Source organism: Trichechus manatus, unplaced genomic scaffold, assembly GCF_000243295.1.
Source record: "Trichechus manatus latirostris isolate Lorelei unplaced genomic scaffold, TriManLat1.0 scaffold00017, whole genome shotgun sequence".
NCBI lineage: Eukaryota > Metazoa > Chordata > Mammalia > Sirenia > Trichechidae > Trichechus > Trichechus manatus.
Window position 1 is genome coordinate 15,147,229 of NW_004443953.1, and position 17,243 is coordinate 15,164,471.

Here is a 17,243-nt window from a genome sequence, read left to right on the forward strand (position 1 = left end):
GTGTCAGCTCTGGGGGAAGGTCCTTGTCATCAATCTTTCCCTCATCTAGGAGCTTCTCAGCACAGGGACCCCCAGGTCTAAAGGATGCACTTCACTCCCAGCTCTTCTTTCTTGGTGGTAGAAGTCCCTCTCCTCACTGCTCACTTTTCTCTTTTATATCTCAAAAGAGATCAACTCATGATACAACCTAATCCTGTAGACTGAGTTGTGTCTCACTAGCATAACTACCTCTAATCCTGCCCCATTATCATCACAGAGGTTAGGATTTACAACACATAGGATAATCACATCAGATCACGAAATGGTGGATAACCATACAATACTGGGAATGATGGCCCAGCCAAATTGACACACATTTTTTGGGGACACAATTCAATCCATGATATCTTCTTAAAACCAAACAATAGTTTAGCTTAACTAGTAAAGAATGTCTGCCTTGAGTATTATGCTCTTTTAAGATCTGTCTATATGGGATCAAATTAACATCAACTTAAAAGATTAGATAGGAACCTTGGGGGCAGTGAGTTTATGTTAATGGGGGAGGAACAACTCAGAAAAGGAGGGTGAGAATGGTTTCACAATTCAAAGAATGTAATTAATGCCACTGAACGGTACATGCAGAAACTTGAATTGGTATCTTTTTTGCTGTGTATATTTACAACAACAAAAAAATTATTAAAAAAAAAAGAATAGCCACAATTATCTAAAAAAGTTATTAAAACACTACTCCTTTTTACCATATATCTCTATGAGGTTGGATTTTCTTCATATACTTCAACCAAACAGCATATGACAACAGACTGAATGCATAAGCAGATACAAGTATCCAGCTGTCTTCTATGGAGCCAGACACTAACGAGATCTGCAAAAATGTAAACAATACCACGCAGCTTACTATTTTGTCGTTGTTGCTTTGGAAAATACAGGTTTTTGTTTTTTTAAAATAAAAAATGTTATCTATGTAAAAAAAAAGACACTTGACAGATTAAAAAAATAAAAAAGTTCAGAAAAAAATTCTGAAAAAGTGGGGGAAAAGCAAAACTAAAATTTAAAAGTTGAGTAAAACATGAGAGGAGAATCAGTATTACAGAGACTAAACAAAAGAAATGAGACTATTCTTACAGAATACTGATCTCCTGAGGTAGCAAGTTTCTTATACTCTGAGAAATAATACTTAGGAGCATCAAAAATTGAAAAAAAATGTCAGCCTCCTCTTTCACCACTCTCAGCTCCAAGTATAGCAGACTTTGGTCACTTCTTTTGAAGGAACACAGGGAAGACAGTACAAAATCCATAGGGCTGGTACTGGTACGCTTCTGGACATCTGATGTGACAAAAGAGAATCTGCTAAAATGTAGAAAATCCTACTATCCACTTTTGCTAATGCATAAGAGAACAAACAGCATTAAAATGATACATGTAGGATTTATCTCTAATAATGAACTCCAAGCAATAAAGGAATGTATTTTATTTTAAAGGAGTGAATAATGGAAAAGGTGTTTAATAATTGAAAGGAGAAAATAAGCAACAAAAAGAACATGGAATAGTGTACATAAATTCTGTTCACTATGCCCTGTTAAACATAATATAGGTCAGAAAAAAAAAAGTAATATCTTACCAGAAGATTAAATGATACTATGGATATAATCAAGATTTAAGACATTAAAATTTCTAACACAAAAAGAATCTAACAAGCACAGAATGTGAGGGGGGAGCACTGGCCTCAGTAGGTAGAGGAAAAATGTGACAAGTACACTAGAGAAGGGTATCAGAAGAGAAACTCACCTTATCTAACACTCTGTAAAGCTATGAAAAGGTCTCTATACTTCAAAAGTGTCTAGCATATTCCCACCTCAGGACCTTTGCCCTTGAAGGTCCCTCTGCCTAGAAACCTCTTAAGCCTAGATAAACGCATAGTCCCTGTCCCACTTCAGGTTTTCATTCAGTGTCATCCAATCAGTGAGGTCTCCCTAACCATCCTTTTTAAAACAGCAATGCCCTCTCCCAACATTCTCCCTTCTCATCTTTCCCTGCTTTATTTTTCTCCGATAGCACTTATCGTCATATGACACACAATGTATTTTACTTGCTTACTGTCTGTCTCTCCCACTAGAATTAAGCTGTACAAAGGCAGGAATTTCTGTCTGTTTTCTTCACTGCTATATCTCCACTGCCAAGAACACAAAACACATAGTAGGTATTCAATGATTATCTGTATAATGAGTTAACATTAAAATGAGACCCATAAAAGATGAACCAAGCTATGGCAGGCAGGCTAAGTAGTAAGAAAACAAAGTGAGCTTTATAAACTGAGTTTGGCAAAAATATGAAGGAACACATAAAGACTATTACTGAGGAAGACAGCATATTAAGAGACAACAGAGAGAAAGCTCAACTATTCACCTTGTGTTTGGCTTCCATGTTCTCCAACAACCGATTGGTTTTCAAAGAGGAGACGACGAAAACATACAGCTGAGGTAAAAATGATGCTTATATAGGCTCAGAGACAATGATGACTTTGCTGCTTTAAATTAATGCAAGCCTTCAGATAAAGGGCAATTACTTTAGAGGGTACTAAAAAAAACTTCATGATAAAAGAACCAATGACAATAATCTTGTGAAACAATGAAAAATGGGAGAGATGTCTGAGGTCTGGAGACAGGTAAATGTTTCAATTTAAAAATGCATATCGATTTTATCAACCGGTAAACCTGATGTTAAATCCAAGCAAAATCCTACAATGTGTTTTTGAGCATTCAGAAAGTAAAACAGTAATTAGTAGAAATCAGCGTAAGTTTAAAAATCGGTATGGCATCAAAGTAATCAACATTCCTTTTTATGATAGCATTAACGGACTGGGTAAGGGGGTATGGGTGGTTCAGTGGTAGAATTCTTGCCTTCCATGTGGGAGACCCGGGTTCGATTCCTGGTCATTGCACCCCATGCAAAGCCACTACTCACCTGTCAATGGAGGCTTGCGGGTTGCTATGATGCTAAACAGGCTTCAGGAGAGCTTCCGGACTAAGATAGATTAAGAAGAAAGGCCTGGTGATCTACTTCCAAAAATCAGCCAATGAAAACCCCATGGATCACAACAATCCAATCTGCAATCGATTATGGGTATGGCACAGGACTGAGCAATGTTTTGTTCCATTGTGCATGGGGGTCACAATGAGCTGGAGGATCAACTCGACGGCAGCTAATAACAACAACAGACTAAGGTATAACCACTTTTACATTTATAAGGAAACTCTAGCTTAGAGAGAAAAGTCATCTGCCATGACCGTACAACTGATAAGAGATGCAGCAAAAAACACATCAGGTCCAATGCTCCTTCTCAGATTAACAGATTCTCAGTCCAATACTTATTCTACTATTAAAAAAAAAAAAAAAAACACAAAAAACCCCAGACCCACTGCCATTGAATCAATTTTGACTCATAGTGACCCTATTCAACTATGTGCAACTAATAAAAACAAAGCAATGTGATTACAACCTATCTGTCTTTATCATACAAGCCTCCACAGAGCTAGAACCCTTGCATTTATTTATCTTTTATATCACCTACCAAACAAAGTATTTTCAAAATGTTATGACTTGTTATAAAACCGCCTTTGGCTATCACTGCTTCCTCATAGAAACCAGTTTTAAGTTAACATGGCACACTGTCAAATAACTGATTCTCTAAAAAAAAACAATTAACTAGCTCAAAAAGATTAAGCATACTTTAGAAACAAAGTAAATTTTCAACTTATTTAGCACTCAAATCTTGCCTTTATTTGAAGGTTTATCAAAATTTTTAATGCCATCTCTTTTTAGAATTTAACACACACTTTCAAAAACCAGACTGAAAATTAAGTCATATGTTAAAAATATTTGGGATTTTTTTTCCCTAAAATTTCTAACTTATAAGAAAAATAGCTCAACATTTAATAGAAAAAGCAGCCTGCATATGTAGTGATAACTGTTTCATAAATTAAAAAAATGCTACTTTCTTTGCTTTTTTGTGGTCATCAACTTTGTTTCACAAGGAGGTTAAATATTTTTATATCTTAAAAGAAAACTCATTTAAAACCAAAAAACACTGAAAGGCACAGAATGTCTTAAATGAGTCTTCTTGGTTTCATAAGCTTTTCTTATTTCTCTCACAGAGTTCTGGGAAATTAGAATCAGCCTTTGAAATTATTTGAAATTGTTTAAATCATTAGCTGTTATGTTGTACAGGTGCAGTTTTGAATGAAATACAGTTACCATCTGATTTATCTCTATTTTAACAAATTTACAATTATGCTAGCCAAAAAGTAAAACATTTTGACTTCATAAATAGGGTCTTCCTGTGGAGGAAAAAATTCTTAAGCCTAAAACCCATTTCCATAAGTAAATTCAAACAAGGCACATCTTCTCTTTTATACTAACATTAATCTTATTTATGAAAAGCTGTTAATATTATTTCCTTGCCATATTAGAAAAGAACTGTTTGTCTCTCTCACTAGAATTTAAGCTGCACAAAGGCAAGAATTTGTTTTGTTCACTGCTGTATCTCCACTACCTAGAACACAAAACACAGTGTGATAAAATGTGAGTAAAGGTGCATATATACGGACAAGGAGCCATGACAGTAGGAGAACACAAACAGTTCTGCCTTGGCAAGGCTGTAAGCTCCATGAAGACAGGGGTCAAATGTGTCCATCAGTGATGAATGATCCCTAGCACCGAGCACAGTGTCAGGCACATGTCAATAAATATTTGTTGACTAAACAAATAAGAAAGAAGACTATACATAAAAGGTGACAACAGAAATGAGCATTAAAGCACGACTAGGAGTTAAACATACAAAAAAACGAGAGAAAGGGCATTCCAGGCAGAAGGAGCAGAATAACCACACCCATCTTTCACCAAGTTACCTTAATTTAAACATTCAGCATTTTACCACCAAACTATATTGTCTATAAACAAGAATTCACCCAGCTGAAGATTTCCTAAATGAATATTTTTTCAAAAAAAAACAGAAAATAAAGCACCAAGGTCTCCTATATCCACAGTATACCTCTCCTAAGATTTTGAGTAGTGGCAGCTCAACCATGACCATTACAAACAAACCAAAACTTAGTTAAAAAAAAATTATAGCCAAAATAAAAATGAAGTATATTTTAACCAAATACCAACAATCACAAATCTAAGAAAGAACATTAGCTACAGCAAAAATAGGAAAAAAAGAATTTTATGCCTAAGAAATAAGATTGAAGGTAGTTATTAGGCTATGTCTGATATATTAAGTTACACTAGTTCTGAATGTGTGACATTCTGAGGCATGCTTTAGGTCAATGGAAAATATAAGCTATGGTTTGGTCAGCTATCTAGGGGTTGGCAAACTTTCTCTTAAAGGGCCAGATGGTATAATATTTTAGGCTTACGGTCTTTGTCACAACTATTTAACCTTGCTGTTGTAGCACAAAACCAGCCATAGACAATATACAAATGAATGGGCATGACTGGGTGAGATGATATTTACAAAAACAGGTGGCTGGTGGTCGCCACAGTTTGCCAACCCCTAATCTGGAGTCTCATATTGACTTCTAAATAATTCCTTTCAACAAGACAGCTTTACTTCCTTTCAAACACTTTTCTATAAACTGTACTAGTGTTTCATTAAAGCCTCTGCCTGTATGGCAACACAGCAGATATTCTCTTGTTTTATAGACTAAAAAAATGAAGCTCAAAGGGTTAACAGACTTGCTCTAAGGAACTACTGGTAGAGCTCGGACTAAAAACTAGATCTTTCTTCAATGTCCCAACTGAACTATTTCAATCATTTTTAAAATCCTCTGCTGAATACGTAAGCTCTCCATAGTAGACTCACTACATTCACAAGAGATTTCAAGAACATCTACTTATCTGTATGTTTAAATTGTCTACTTCAATTAAATTCTGAAGATAAATTATCCTCAGATTCCTTCTCTCTCTATATGATCTATGTCTTCTTCCATTTAGGCTATCTTCTTATTCAGAAGCCTCCTAAAATATCACTTCATCTTCAAATGGCCAGCAAGAAAAAGGAAAAAGTACACCTTAAGGGATTATGAATTCTTTATGAGAATTTGTGTACTCAGCTACATAAATGAGGTGAAAAGGCTGGTGTCTGTCTTTGCAAAGCTTAAAAAATCTAGTTGAGGAGTATTAGATGTATAAATATGAAATAAAGAGCAACTCTACACAACCCAGGTCAAATCTAGAAAACTTAAAGAAAAAGGAAATTAGAGAATTTAATTTACAATACACACTGTTAGAAAATATGTCTTTGTGCTACTGAGGTCATAGATCATACCCTCTATTTTGCACAATGGAAGTTTAATAAATACTAAGTAACCACGGATACCTCTTTGACATGATAATAACATAATCCAAAGGATACAAAGAGATCACATTTTTAAAATTATGCTTTCAGGTTAGTTTTCTTGTATTTATTCTAGTTACTGTCATGAAAAAGTAACTTATACTGGACTAACTTACCTCCCTGACCAAAAACAACTATCCAAGATGGACATAATATAGGCAGTGTTTGCTATGTATGGTAGTGCAGGACTGTAAAAATGACTACGTAAAGTGAAACTGTGCAAAGTGATCTTAATAAGTAATTGCAAATATTATGATTGTTCCACAACCTTTAAAAAATTTTGCTCAAACATGAAAAACTCTCTTACTGTTGGCTTTTAATGTACAGGACAATTTAAAAGATAAAACTAGTATTTATTTAATACACTGTAATTTAAAACATTAGAAACATTAAGAATTAAATTTTCTTTCTAAAAAACTTAGGCAAGTGTAGTTTGAACACTGCTTGATTTCTCAACAAATAACTTATGAGCAAGCATCTTTTCTATACCTTGGTAAACTGTCATACTCCTTTCTAAGGATGGGTCAATTTTCAACATTTTATCCTTTGCACTTTCAAAATATTCTGAGAATTCCTTTATCGTGAAGTTTTTTGCCAGCATCACTTCCTCTGGCACATCTTCATCCTTTCCATCACAACCACTTTCCTTACTTATGTTGGTAAGTTCACCTTCACTGAGTTCCTCTGACTGCATATCTAAAGTCTCTAAAATGATGGCAGTGCCAACAATCCCTCAGTCACCTATTTCTTCTATTATTACATTACATTCTATTCATATTTCACTTCCAGCATTATCACTTTTTGTTTGTTTGCTGCAATTCCATCTTTGGTGGTCTTATTCCCTCTTTCAATTATCCACTTGTAGGTCATGGAGGTTTACCGCTGGGAGACAAGGAAGTAACACAACTACACATTTTCCTGTTTGTGGTGAACTGAATAACAGATATGCAGTGACAAATCACTGATGACTTTCAAAGAGTGATGTGACTGGTCACTGATCATGATGCACAACTGTTATTTAAGTAATGATCTGTGGACTGAAGGGCTAGTAATGAAGTTTGTACTTTACGCAATTATCCACGGTTAATATACTATGGTAACTGAAATCTGAACCGTGCTGTTAGGGAACTGGTGTTACTAAACTAAACCATGGTAACTAAAATTCAAGTATATCAGACCATGGAAAGTGAGGACCGCTTGTACATAATACCACTGTTTCAAGGCATTGCAAGTCATCGATGCAGGCAAGATTAAGGAGTTATGGTCTCCAAAAGAGGGGGTCTACAGAGTGGAGCTCCAGATTCCCCTCATTTTTCCCTTGAGTATATTTTCTAAATGCCAACAAGGGGAGACAAAACAGAAACACAAATCAACAGTCTTACTGTGCTGAGAAAGTAAGCACAGTGTTTACCGTGATGGAGTTCGAGCTTTGCCAAAGCAAAAATACCTTGGTACACACCCAGGGTTTTCAGTTTCAATCCTAGAAGGCCATGACTGAGGAGTAAAGACCCCTTCTTAGGAGTCAAGGCACTTTCCTCAGAAGTTAAACAGAGTTTATACTGACATGTTATTGACAAAGCGATCAGTCTCATGCTACAGTATCTATGAACAGACGGATGTTAGAAGGGTACAAGTAGAAGGTAACTAATGGTAGCTTCTTTGCAAAATTTTGGACTTGGAGGCTGAAATTTAAATTTGTACCACCAATCTTGTTGTTAGTTGCCACTGAGTCGATTCTGACTCACGGCAATTCCAAGTGTTACACGATAGAACTTCTCCATAAGGTTTTCTTGGCTGTAATCTTAACAGGCCTTTTCCTTCATGGTACCGATGGGTGGGTTCAAACCACCAGCCTTTAGGTTAGCAGTCAAGCATACCTAGAGACCCAGGGACTTTACCACCAATCCTAAGACGTACCAATTACTCACAAGGTTATAGTTACAGTTGATAAAGTGGGATTTCAAAATTAAACATTACTATATTTACCATTTTGTAATCCCATCCAGAGCTGCTTGTGATCTTTTTTCTGCATTTCATTGATTACTTGACTTTTATGCTTTAAAGCATCAGCTTCTTTCATACAAGACATAAAATGAGCTTCAACTGCATCTTTAGATGGACAGTGCAGAAGGTCCTTTTCTGGAAAACTCTATCAAAAGAAAAAACACACATATAAAACAGGTAAACACATTACCAAATTAGCTTCTCAAAGGAAAACTCTATCCCTTCAATTTGCCACTATTTTTAACAAATCATCTCTTACCTTGCCAATAAAGAGATTTCAGCACAACTCCAAACACTTTAAAGGCAACTTAAAAATCTTTAGTTATCTGGCACATTTTGTACTTCATTCAAATAATCTTTATGTAATATCATATGTGTTTATAATAAGAAAAAACACATTAAAGGGTAATAATCTTTAAAAATAGCTTTTTGACTGAACATATCAAGTGTCAGTATGGATGTGGAATGGAACACTCACACACTGCTGGTGGGAGTGTAAAATGGTACAAAGACTTTGGAAAACAGTTTGGTAGTTTCATAAAAAAGTTAAACACACAACTACCATTGGACCTAGCTATTCCACAACTAGGTATTTACTTAAGAAAAATGAAAGCAAAAGTCCATACGAAGACTTGTACAGAATGTTCACAACAGTAGCTTTATTTGTAATACCCAAAAAAAAAAACAAAAAACAAAAACAAAAAACTGGGAAATGGCTTAAATGTCAACAAGTGAATGAATAAACAAACTGTGGTATAAACTTATCAAATTATATACGAGAAATATGTTTAATTTATTATAAGTCAGTTAAACCTTGATAAAGCTGTTAAAAAGTAGTTTTTAAGGTCAAATAGAGGCACTGGTGGTTCAGTGCCCTCCATGAGGAAGACCCTGATCCAACTGCTGGCCAATGGACCTCATGCACAGCCACCACCCATCTGTCAGTGGAAGCTTGCATGTTCCGGTTATGCCAAACAGGTTTCAGGGGAGCTTTTGGACTAAGACAGACTAGGGAAGAAAGGCCTGGGTCTATTTCCAGTATCAGTCAATGAAAACACTACGGATCACAACAGTCCGATCTGCAACCAATCATGAGGTTGGGCACAAAACCTGGCAGCATTTCATTCCATTGTGTGTGCACATGGGGTTGCCACGAGCCAAAGGCTGACTCAAAGACAGGTAACAACAACAACAAGGTCAAATAGCTAAACTTATATCCTAATATTTTCACTGCACCTTTCAGGCAGATAAGGCAATAATCATTGACAAATAAGCAGTTACATAAATGAGATGAGTAATTTCACTGTTCACTGAAAAAAGGAAAGACAATGATAATAGCTAAAAGTTTCTGAATACTTAATATGTGACAGACATTGTGTTAAGACTTTTTATATGGATTATCTACTTTAATCCTCACAAAGGCCCTTGAGATAAACACTATTATTATCCCTATTGTACAGGTAAACAAAATTTAAGGCTCAGAGAGTAGAGAGAGTGGTCATATGGTAAACAGTGGAGTGAAGACTGAAGCCTAGTCTAACTCAACAGCCCTAGCTCTTAACCACTAAGCAATAATACTTCCTCTGTAAGGTTAAATATTTAAGATCAAACATTATATTTATACTCAAACATAATTTTAGCAAAAAAAGGTTATTCTTTAAGTCCTTTAACAAAAACTGAGTTAAATAATAATGGCAGAAAACAGCCTACTCATGTTACAGTATTAACAGACAACATTTAATGTCATGGAGCTTTGATACAGAAAATTGGAGTAAAAACCAAAAAAAAACAAAAACAAAACTCCTGAATGACCGGGAAACTTACAGTAGATGCCCTCCCTTCAAGAGAAAAGGCATCAGATCATATATGACTATTCCCTAAAGAAGATTTTTTAAATGTAAATAATCAGGAATTAACCACAGGGGTTAGCCTTAATAATCTGCCTGCTCTCTGCCCTGTTCATGCCTTGTTCTGTTCTCACAGAGTCTAATCTCACAGTTTCACTGAGTAACTGATGAGCCACTGCATAATTACCCGTTAGGCACAGCAGCATGGAGCAGAGGTGCATACCTGATCCAAGCCGAGCTTGGATCCAAATTGATCTGGAATCTCTTCACTTTTCATCATCTCCAGTGTCACTTTCCTAGTACAAACTAACAACTACCTGACAATTTCTAAAAAACTTTGTAACTGGGTCCCATGCCTGCAGTTTTGCCTCCTTTAATTAATTTTTCACATTTGGAGCCAGAATGATCTTCCTAAAACATAAAATGTGATCTTCTCACTACTCTGTTCAGTTCTACTTTTAGGATAAAATCAATCTCTTTCAAAAATAATTATAATGAAGTTCTTTCTAAGATCTTCGAGACTGAATTATGTAGGTCTTTGCTAAACTTCTCCAGTATAATCTCTCACTACCACAACACACACACCCATACACATTCTCTTTTCCAACTATCCCGAATACCTGTCATCTACTCAAACACTCTTCCAGTTCTTGCAGCCACACCCTCTCACTTCTGTGCCTTTGCACAAATTGTTTCCTCTGCCTGGAACACTCTTTCTCCTTGCAAATCACTCAACTATTTGTATATTTGAAAACAATCCTCCCAATCTTCAGGTTCAGCTTCTCTATCACTTCCTCCAGGAAACTTTCCTCTACTCCTTTATTCCTAATACTTGACTCTATAATAGCATTTATTTGACAGTATTACAATGCTTATTGACAGATTATTATGTCACACTAGTCTGAAAGCTGCAGAAGGCAAGAATGTTCTTCCCATCTCTCTATGCCCTCTCTCAATAAACTTACCTTTAATAAGTCAACTTTATTGAGATATGATTTACATACAATAAAATGCAGAGATGTTAAGTATACAATTAGATGAGTTCTGACACTGTGTAACTGTCAGCCCAAATAAGAAACAGAACATTACCATCATCCCCACAAAGTTCCTTGGTGCTCCTTTGCAGTAAGTATCTGCATTCCCACCCCAGACAATCACTGACCTGCTTTGTATCATATAGATGAGTTTTGCCTGCAACAGAATCTCATGTAAATAGAATCACACGGTGTATGTAGTATTTTGTAATCTAGCATCTTTTACTTAGCATAATGCTTTTGAGATTCATCCATATAATGCATTTATTAGTAGTTAGTTCCTTTTTATCGCTGAATAGTATTCCACTGAAAGCATATACCACAATTCGTTTCTAGATTTTGGCTATTATAAATCAGCCTTCTATTAACATTAATGTACAAGTCTTTTTTTGGACATATGTCTTCATTTTTCTTGGGTATATAACTGGAAATAGCAATGCAGGGTTACAGAGTAAGTATACATTTAACTTCTTTAAAAACTGTTAAACTGTTTTACAAAGTAACAGTATAATTTTATATTCCCACCAGCAACATATGAGAGGTCTGACTGTTTTGTGTCCTTAAACTTCATACTGTCCTTTTAATCTTAGTCATTCCAGTGACTGTGAAGCAATATCTCATTGTAGTGTTACTGTATATTTCCCTGATGATTAAAAATATCAAGTATCTTTTTAATGGGCTTATTGGCCATTCAGACGTGTTCTTCTGCGAAGACTTTTGCCTATTTTTAACTTCTCATTGGGTTATTTGTTTTATCATTAAGTTGTAAAAGTATTTTGAGGTCTGATGTTACTAAAGGAAATTAGGAAGAAAGGGCTGGCAATCTACTTCAGAAAAGTCAGCCATTGAAAAACCCTACTCTGATACACATGGAGTTGCCAACTGGAAATAAAGGGAACTGCTTTAGAAATGTTATTTTCTAATCATTTGTTGCTATTATATAGAAATACAATTAACTTTTTATATCGACCTTTAACCTCATGACTCAATAGTTCTAGTAGTATTTGTATAGCTGCCTTAGGACTTTCTACATAATCATGCAGTCATCAGCAAATAACGACATTTTTACTTCTTCCTTTCCAATCTTTAAGCCTTTTATTTCTTTTTCTTGCTTTACTGTTCTGGCTAGGACCTCCAAAACAATGTTAAATATAGTCAGCTATGCTCTAAAACTGGTTTTGAAAACTCTTGTTTTGTTCCAATGTGATTGATTAATTAGGGAACAATTTGAACAAATACAAGAATTTGTTAACTTATGCACAATTTTGTCAAAAAGAAACACTAGGTAAACACAGAAAATAGCACCCAACTAAAGTGAGCCACATAAGAATACACAAAACACACACGCACACACCTCCCACACTGACTAGCTATCTCAATACACGTTATGAACCACACCCATACACATCTGGTGTTACAATTTTCTGTCTGATTTCATGTAACTGCCCTTTCATCACTTCACAATAACTCACAAGCTGAAACTCTTCTGACACCCATTTCCACAAGCAAGCTTCCAGTCTTTTCTAAACATAAAGTGCCATACTGACTGTGTTGTTGCTGTTATTAGTTGTCATCAAGTTGATTCAGACTCATGGAGACCCCATGCGTTGTAGAGTAGAACTGTGCTCCACAGGGTTTTCAAGGCTGTGACCTTTCAGAAGCAGATTTTGTCATTTAATATGTGTAAAACTCTGCTATGGTTTTTATTAGGTTCCTAACTTTTTTGTCACTGATGAAGTTTTTCGGTGTTGTGCCCCTAGCCCTATTTTCCCCATAAGCCCTATGGTTTTTATTGTGCAACTTTTAATAGCACTCTGATTTTTAGGAACACATATGTGTGTTATGGTAGAACTACCTACAGAAGTGGTGGGAGAAGACATCCTTGCCATTTTCAGATCTTAAGGTAAAACATTCAATAAATCACCACTTAGCTGTAGACTTTTCATATATGCCCTTTGCCAAATTGAGGAGATTCTCGTCTATTCATAAGTTTACACAGAGTTTTAATCACGAGTATCAAATTTTTCAATGGCTATCTCTGCATTTATTGATTTGATCATATGATTTTCCTACTTTGCTCAGTTAATGTGGTGAATTACATTGATTCTTTAATTGATATTTCAATACTGAATCAACACTGTTGAATCAACATACACTGTTGATCGGTGTACTGTCCTTTTTCATATATCACTGGATTCAATCTGCTAGTATGTTTTGAGGGTTTTTCCATTTATATTCATGAGAGACATTGGTCTGTAGCTTTCTTCTAATGTCTTTAACAAGCTTTGGTATCAGAGTTATTCTGGCATCTAAAACAAGATGAAAATTGTTCCTCAGCCTCGTATTCTGGATAAAGTTCATAAAGATTGGTAGTATTTTTTCCTTCAATATTTGACAAAATTCACCAATAAAACCATGTGGGCCAGGAGTTTTACTCTGTGGTGATTTTTACTACAAATTAAACTTCTTTATAGGTTAAAGGGCTATTTATATCTGTTATTTCTTCTTGTCAGTTTTGGTAAATTGTGTTTTCATTGAGTTTGTCTATTTGTCAAATGTAAGGGTATGAAGTTGTTTAAAATAGTCTATTACCCTGTTAATGTCTGTAGGATCAGTAGTGATATCCCATTTTTCATTCCTGATATTGGTAAATAATGGTTTTCTGTTATAGAAAGTAAAAGTTTTAAATTTCCTTTTAAGTACAGCTTTAGGTAAATTCCACAAATTTCAATGTTGTATCTTTATTATCACTCATTTTAAAATATCTTTAAATTTCCCTCGTGATTTCCTCTTTGACCCATGGCTACTTGAGGATTTAGTACCCTCACTCTTCTTACTACTGCAATCATATCTTTTACTTATACATATATTATGAACCTCTCCTTAAAATTCTATTATTCTTGCTTTAAATAGTTTTTATTTCTTTTTATATAATATAACAAATGGTTTTCTATATACTTACCGTGCTTAGGTTCTGTTGGACTCCATGGCCACAAATTGACGTTTTTCCCCAAATACAGAAAATTATTTTAATTCAAAATTGAGATATAATTAACATACAATTCACACATAACTCATTTTACAGTGTTCAACTCAGTGGTTTACATCATATTCACAGGTTGTGCAACCATTAAAACCATCAAATTCCATAACATTTTCATCACCTGAAAAGAAACCCCATACCAATTAGCAGTCACTCCCCATTTCCCCCTACCTCCAGCCTCTGGCAACAATCAACCTACTGTAATGGTTAAGACTGTGTGTCAACTTGGCTAAGCAGTGATTCTCAGTGTTTTAATGTAATCACTCCTATTATTGAATATACTGTGAGTAGCTAATCAAATGAAAGGGAGTCTCTTTGGGGGTGTGGCCCGCATCTGAATATAAGCAGACATTCTGGCTTTTTGCTCTCTCTGGATCCTGCGGATGTTTCCTGTCATCTCATCTCCCGTTCTTGGGACTTGAGCTGTCAGCTTATCTGCTGAACCTGGGATTCGTCAATCTACACAGCCTGTGAGCGGGAGCCTTGCTCTCTGACCTGCTGATCTTGGGCTTACCAGCTTCTGCGGCTGTGTGACTTGGGAGAGGCCTCTACCCTGATCAATGGACTTGGGACGTTCTACCCTCTACAATCATGTGAGTTGTTTCCTTGATATAACGTCTCTCTCTCTATATATATTTATACAGTTTGCTGGTTTTGCTTCTCTAGAGAACCCAGACTAAGGCATTTGGTACCGGGAGTGGTTCTAGAGAAACAAAATTGTAAGGATGAGTTTTCTAAATTGGTTCTCAAGTCTGCAGTCATAAAGACATTGGTGACTCTGCTTCCAACAGTAAAGGTCACTGCAAGTCCATGGAGTGAGGTGGCAATAAAAATATGCAAAATATCACCACCGGTAGATCAGCTATTGGTGAAAGGTGTGGCTCAGGGTGAACACGTGTGTGATATCTTTCTACAGCTTTGTCAGAATGAGAGGTATAAGGAACCTGATTGGTTTGTCCTAATTTCACTAGACAAACTGATGAAGGAAAGAGGTGCGCTCAGGGCTTCAGAGACAAGGCTCAAGTGCCGCATACATGACCTCAGGGCTTCCACTTGCGCTTTGAAAGAAAGCCTTATTTCTTGTCCTAACAGAGCCGAAACTGCTGGAAACCAAACCCAGAGTCTTACTGTAAGAGTGGCTGAATTACAACGCCAGCTCAATTGCCAACCATTGAGGTGTCTGAAGTTAAAGTAAGGGCACTGATAGGGAAGAGATGCGATCCTGAGACTTGGGATGGGGACATACGGGCAAATAATCAGGAAGCTGGGGGCACTGAGCCTGTAAATTCCGTTGAATCACTCCTGCCAGCAGAACCAGTCCCATCTGGAGAGATTACTTCATGTTTGTCAGCTAAACCACCCTTCCCAGAAAAACCATTATCCCCTCTACTCCCATCTGAGGAGATACGCCCAAGCCCAGCTGCCTCTAAAGAGCACTTGCCTGAGTCATTGCCTGGAGCATGGCCTGAGGCAGATGCTTTACAAGATAATGTTGAATGTTCTCAAAACAATGCCACGCTACTGATCCTGGCTTCTAGACCTATAACTACACTTAAGTCCCAGGGAGCCCCAAAAGGTGAAGTACAAAGTGTGACCCAGGAGGAGGAATGCTACACTCCAAAAGAACTACTTGAGTTTTCTAATATGTACAAACAGAAACCTGGGGAATATGTGTGGGAATGGCTATTAAGGGTATGGGATAATGGTGCAAGGAACATAAAGATGGATCAGTGTAGTTTACTGATATGGGACCACTAAGCACAGACTGTTCATTCAATGTTTCAGCTACAGAAGTTAGGAAAGGATCTAATAGTTTATTTGGTTGGGTTGCTGAAGCATAGATTATGAAGTGGCTGACACTAAATCAAGTTGAAGTACCAGACCAGCCTTGGTATACTGTAGAAGAAGGCATCCAAAGGCTTAGGGAAACTGGCATGCTAGAGTGGATTTATCAAGTTAGACCCACTGACCCACACATGGAGTGTCCAGAGGGCACACCTTTTACCACAACTGTGAGGAACAAATTTGTGAAGGGAGCTCCAGTATCCTTGAAGACTGCTGTGACTGCTATTTTATGTAACTCAGATTTGACAGTGGGCACTGCCCTAACTGAATTAAGACACCTAACTACAATGGGGCTGACTGGACCCTGTGGTAGTAGGGGCCAAGTGGCTGCGCTCGATCGACAAAAACAAGGTGGGCGTGGTTACAGTAATGGACAGAGGAGTCAAAGCAGTAATCAGAATAGTCTGACTCGTATGGACTTACGGCATTGGCTACTTAGTCATGGTGTCCCTAGAGTGAAATAGATAGGAAATCTACTAAATATTTACTTGATCTATACAAACGGATGAATTCAGGTCAGGTGAACAGTAGTCTAACTCGAATTGCCAGGATAGAGAGTCACAGCCCCTCAATCAATTCCCAGATTTGAGCGAGTTTAAAGACCCACAACCCATTGAATGAAGGGGAGGCCGGGTCCCCTTGAGGAAGCACTCCAATACACTGCCAAAAATTTTTACTGTTAATCTTTCTCCCAGCCTTCCCCAAAGGGATCTATGGCCTTTTACGAAAGAGACTGTTGACTGGGGAAAAGGAAATAATCAGACTTTTCGGGGATTACTGGATACTGGCTCTGAACTGACACTAATTCCAGGAGACCCAAAACGTCACCTTGGCCCACCAGTCAGAGTAGGGGCATATGGAGGTCAGGTTATTAATGGGTCTTGGCTCACGTCCATCTCAAAGCAGATCCGGTGGGTCTCCGAACCCATCCTGTAGTGATTTCACCCGTTCCAGAAGGCATAATTGGAATAGATATACTCAGCAACTGGCAGAACCCTCACACTGGATCCCTGACAAATACAGTAAGGGCTATTATGGTAGGAAAAGCCAAATGGAAGCCATCAGAACTGCCCCTA

General features: G+C 36.8%; 1 protein-coding gene across 3 annotated transcripts in view; it reads right to left on the reverse strand.

The window, feature by feature from the left end:
- The window catches only part of ATG5 (autophagy related 5), a 171,003-nt gene that overhangs the window by 88,872 nt on the left and 64,888 nt on the right, over positions 1 to 17,243 (reverse strand). For all 3 annotated transcript variants that reach the window (XM_023727615.1, XM_012554419.2, XM_023727616.1), the window contains one exon: positions 8,381 to 8,543. In XM_023727615.1, coding sequence (XP_023583383.1) covers positions 8,381 to 8,543 — 163 coding nt within the window. The remainder of the gene's footprint in view (positions 1 to 8,380; positions 8,544 to 17,243) is intronic.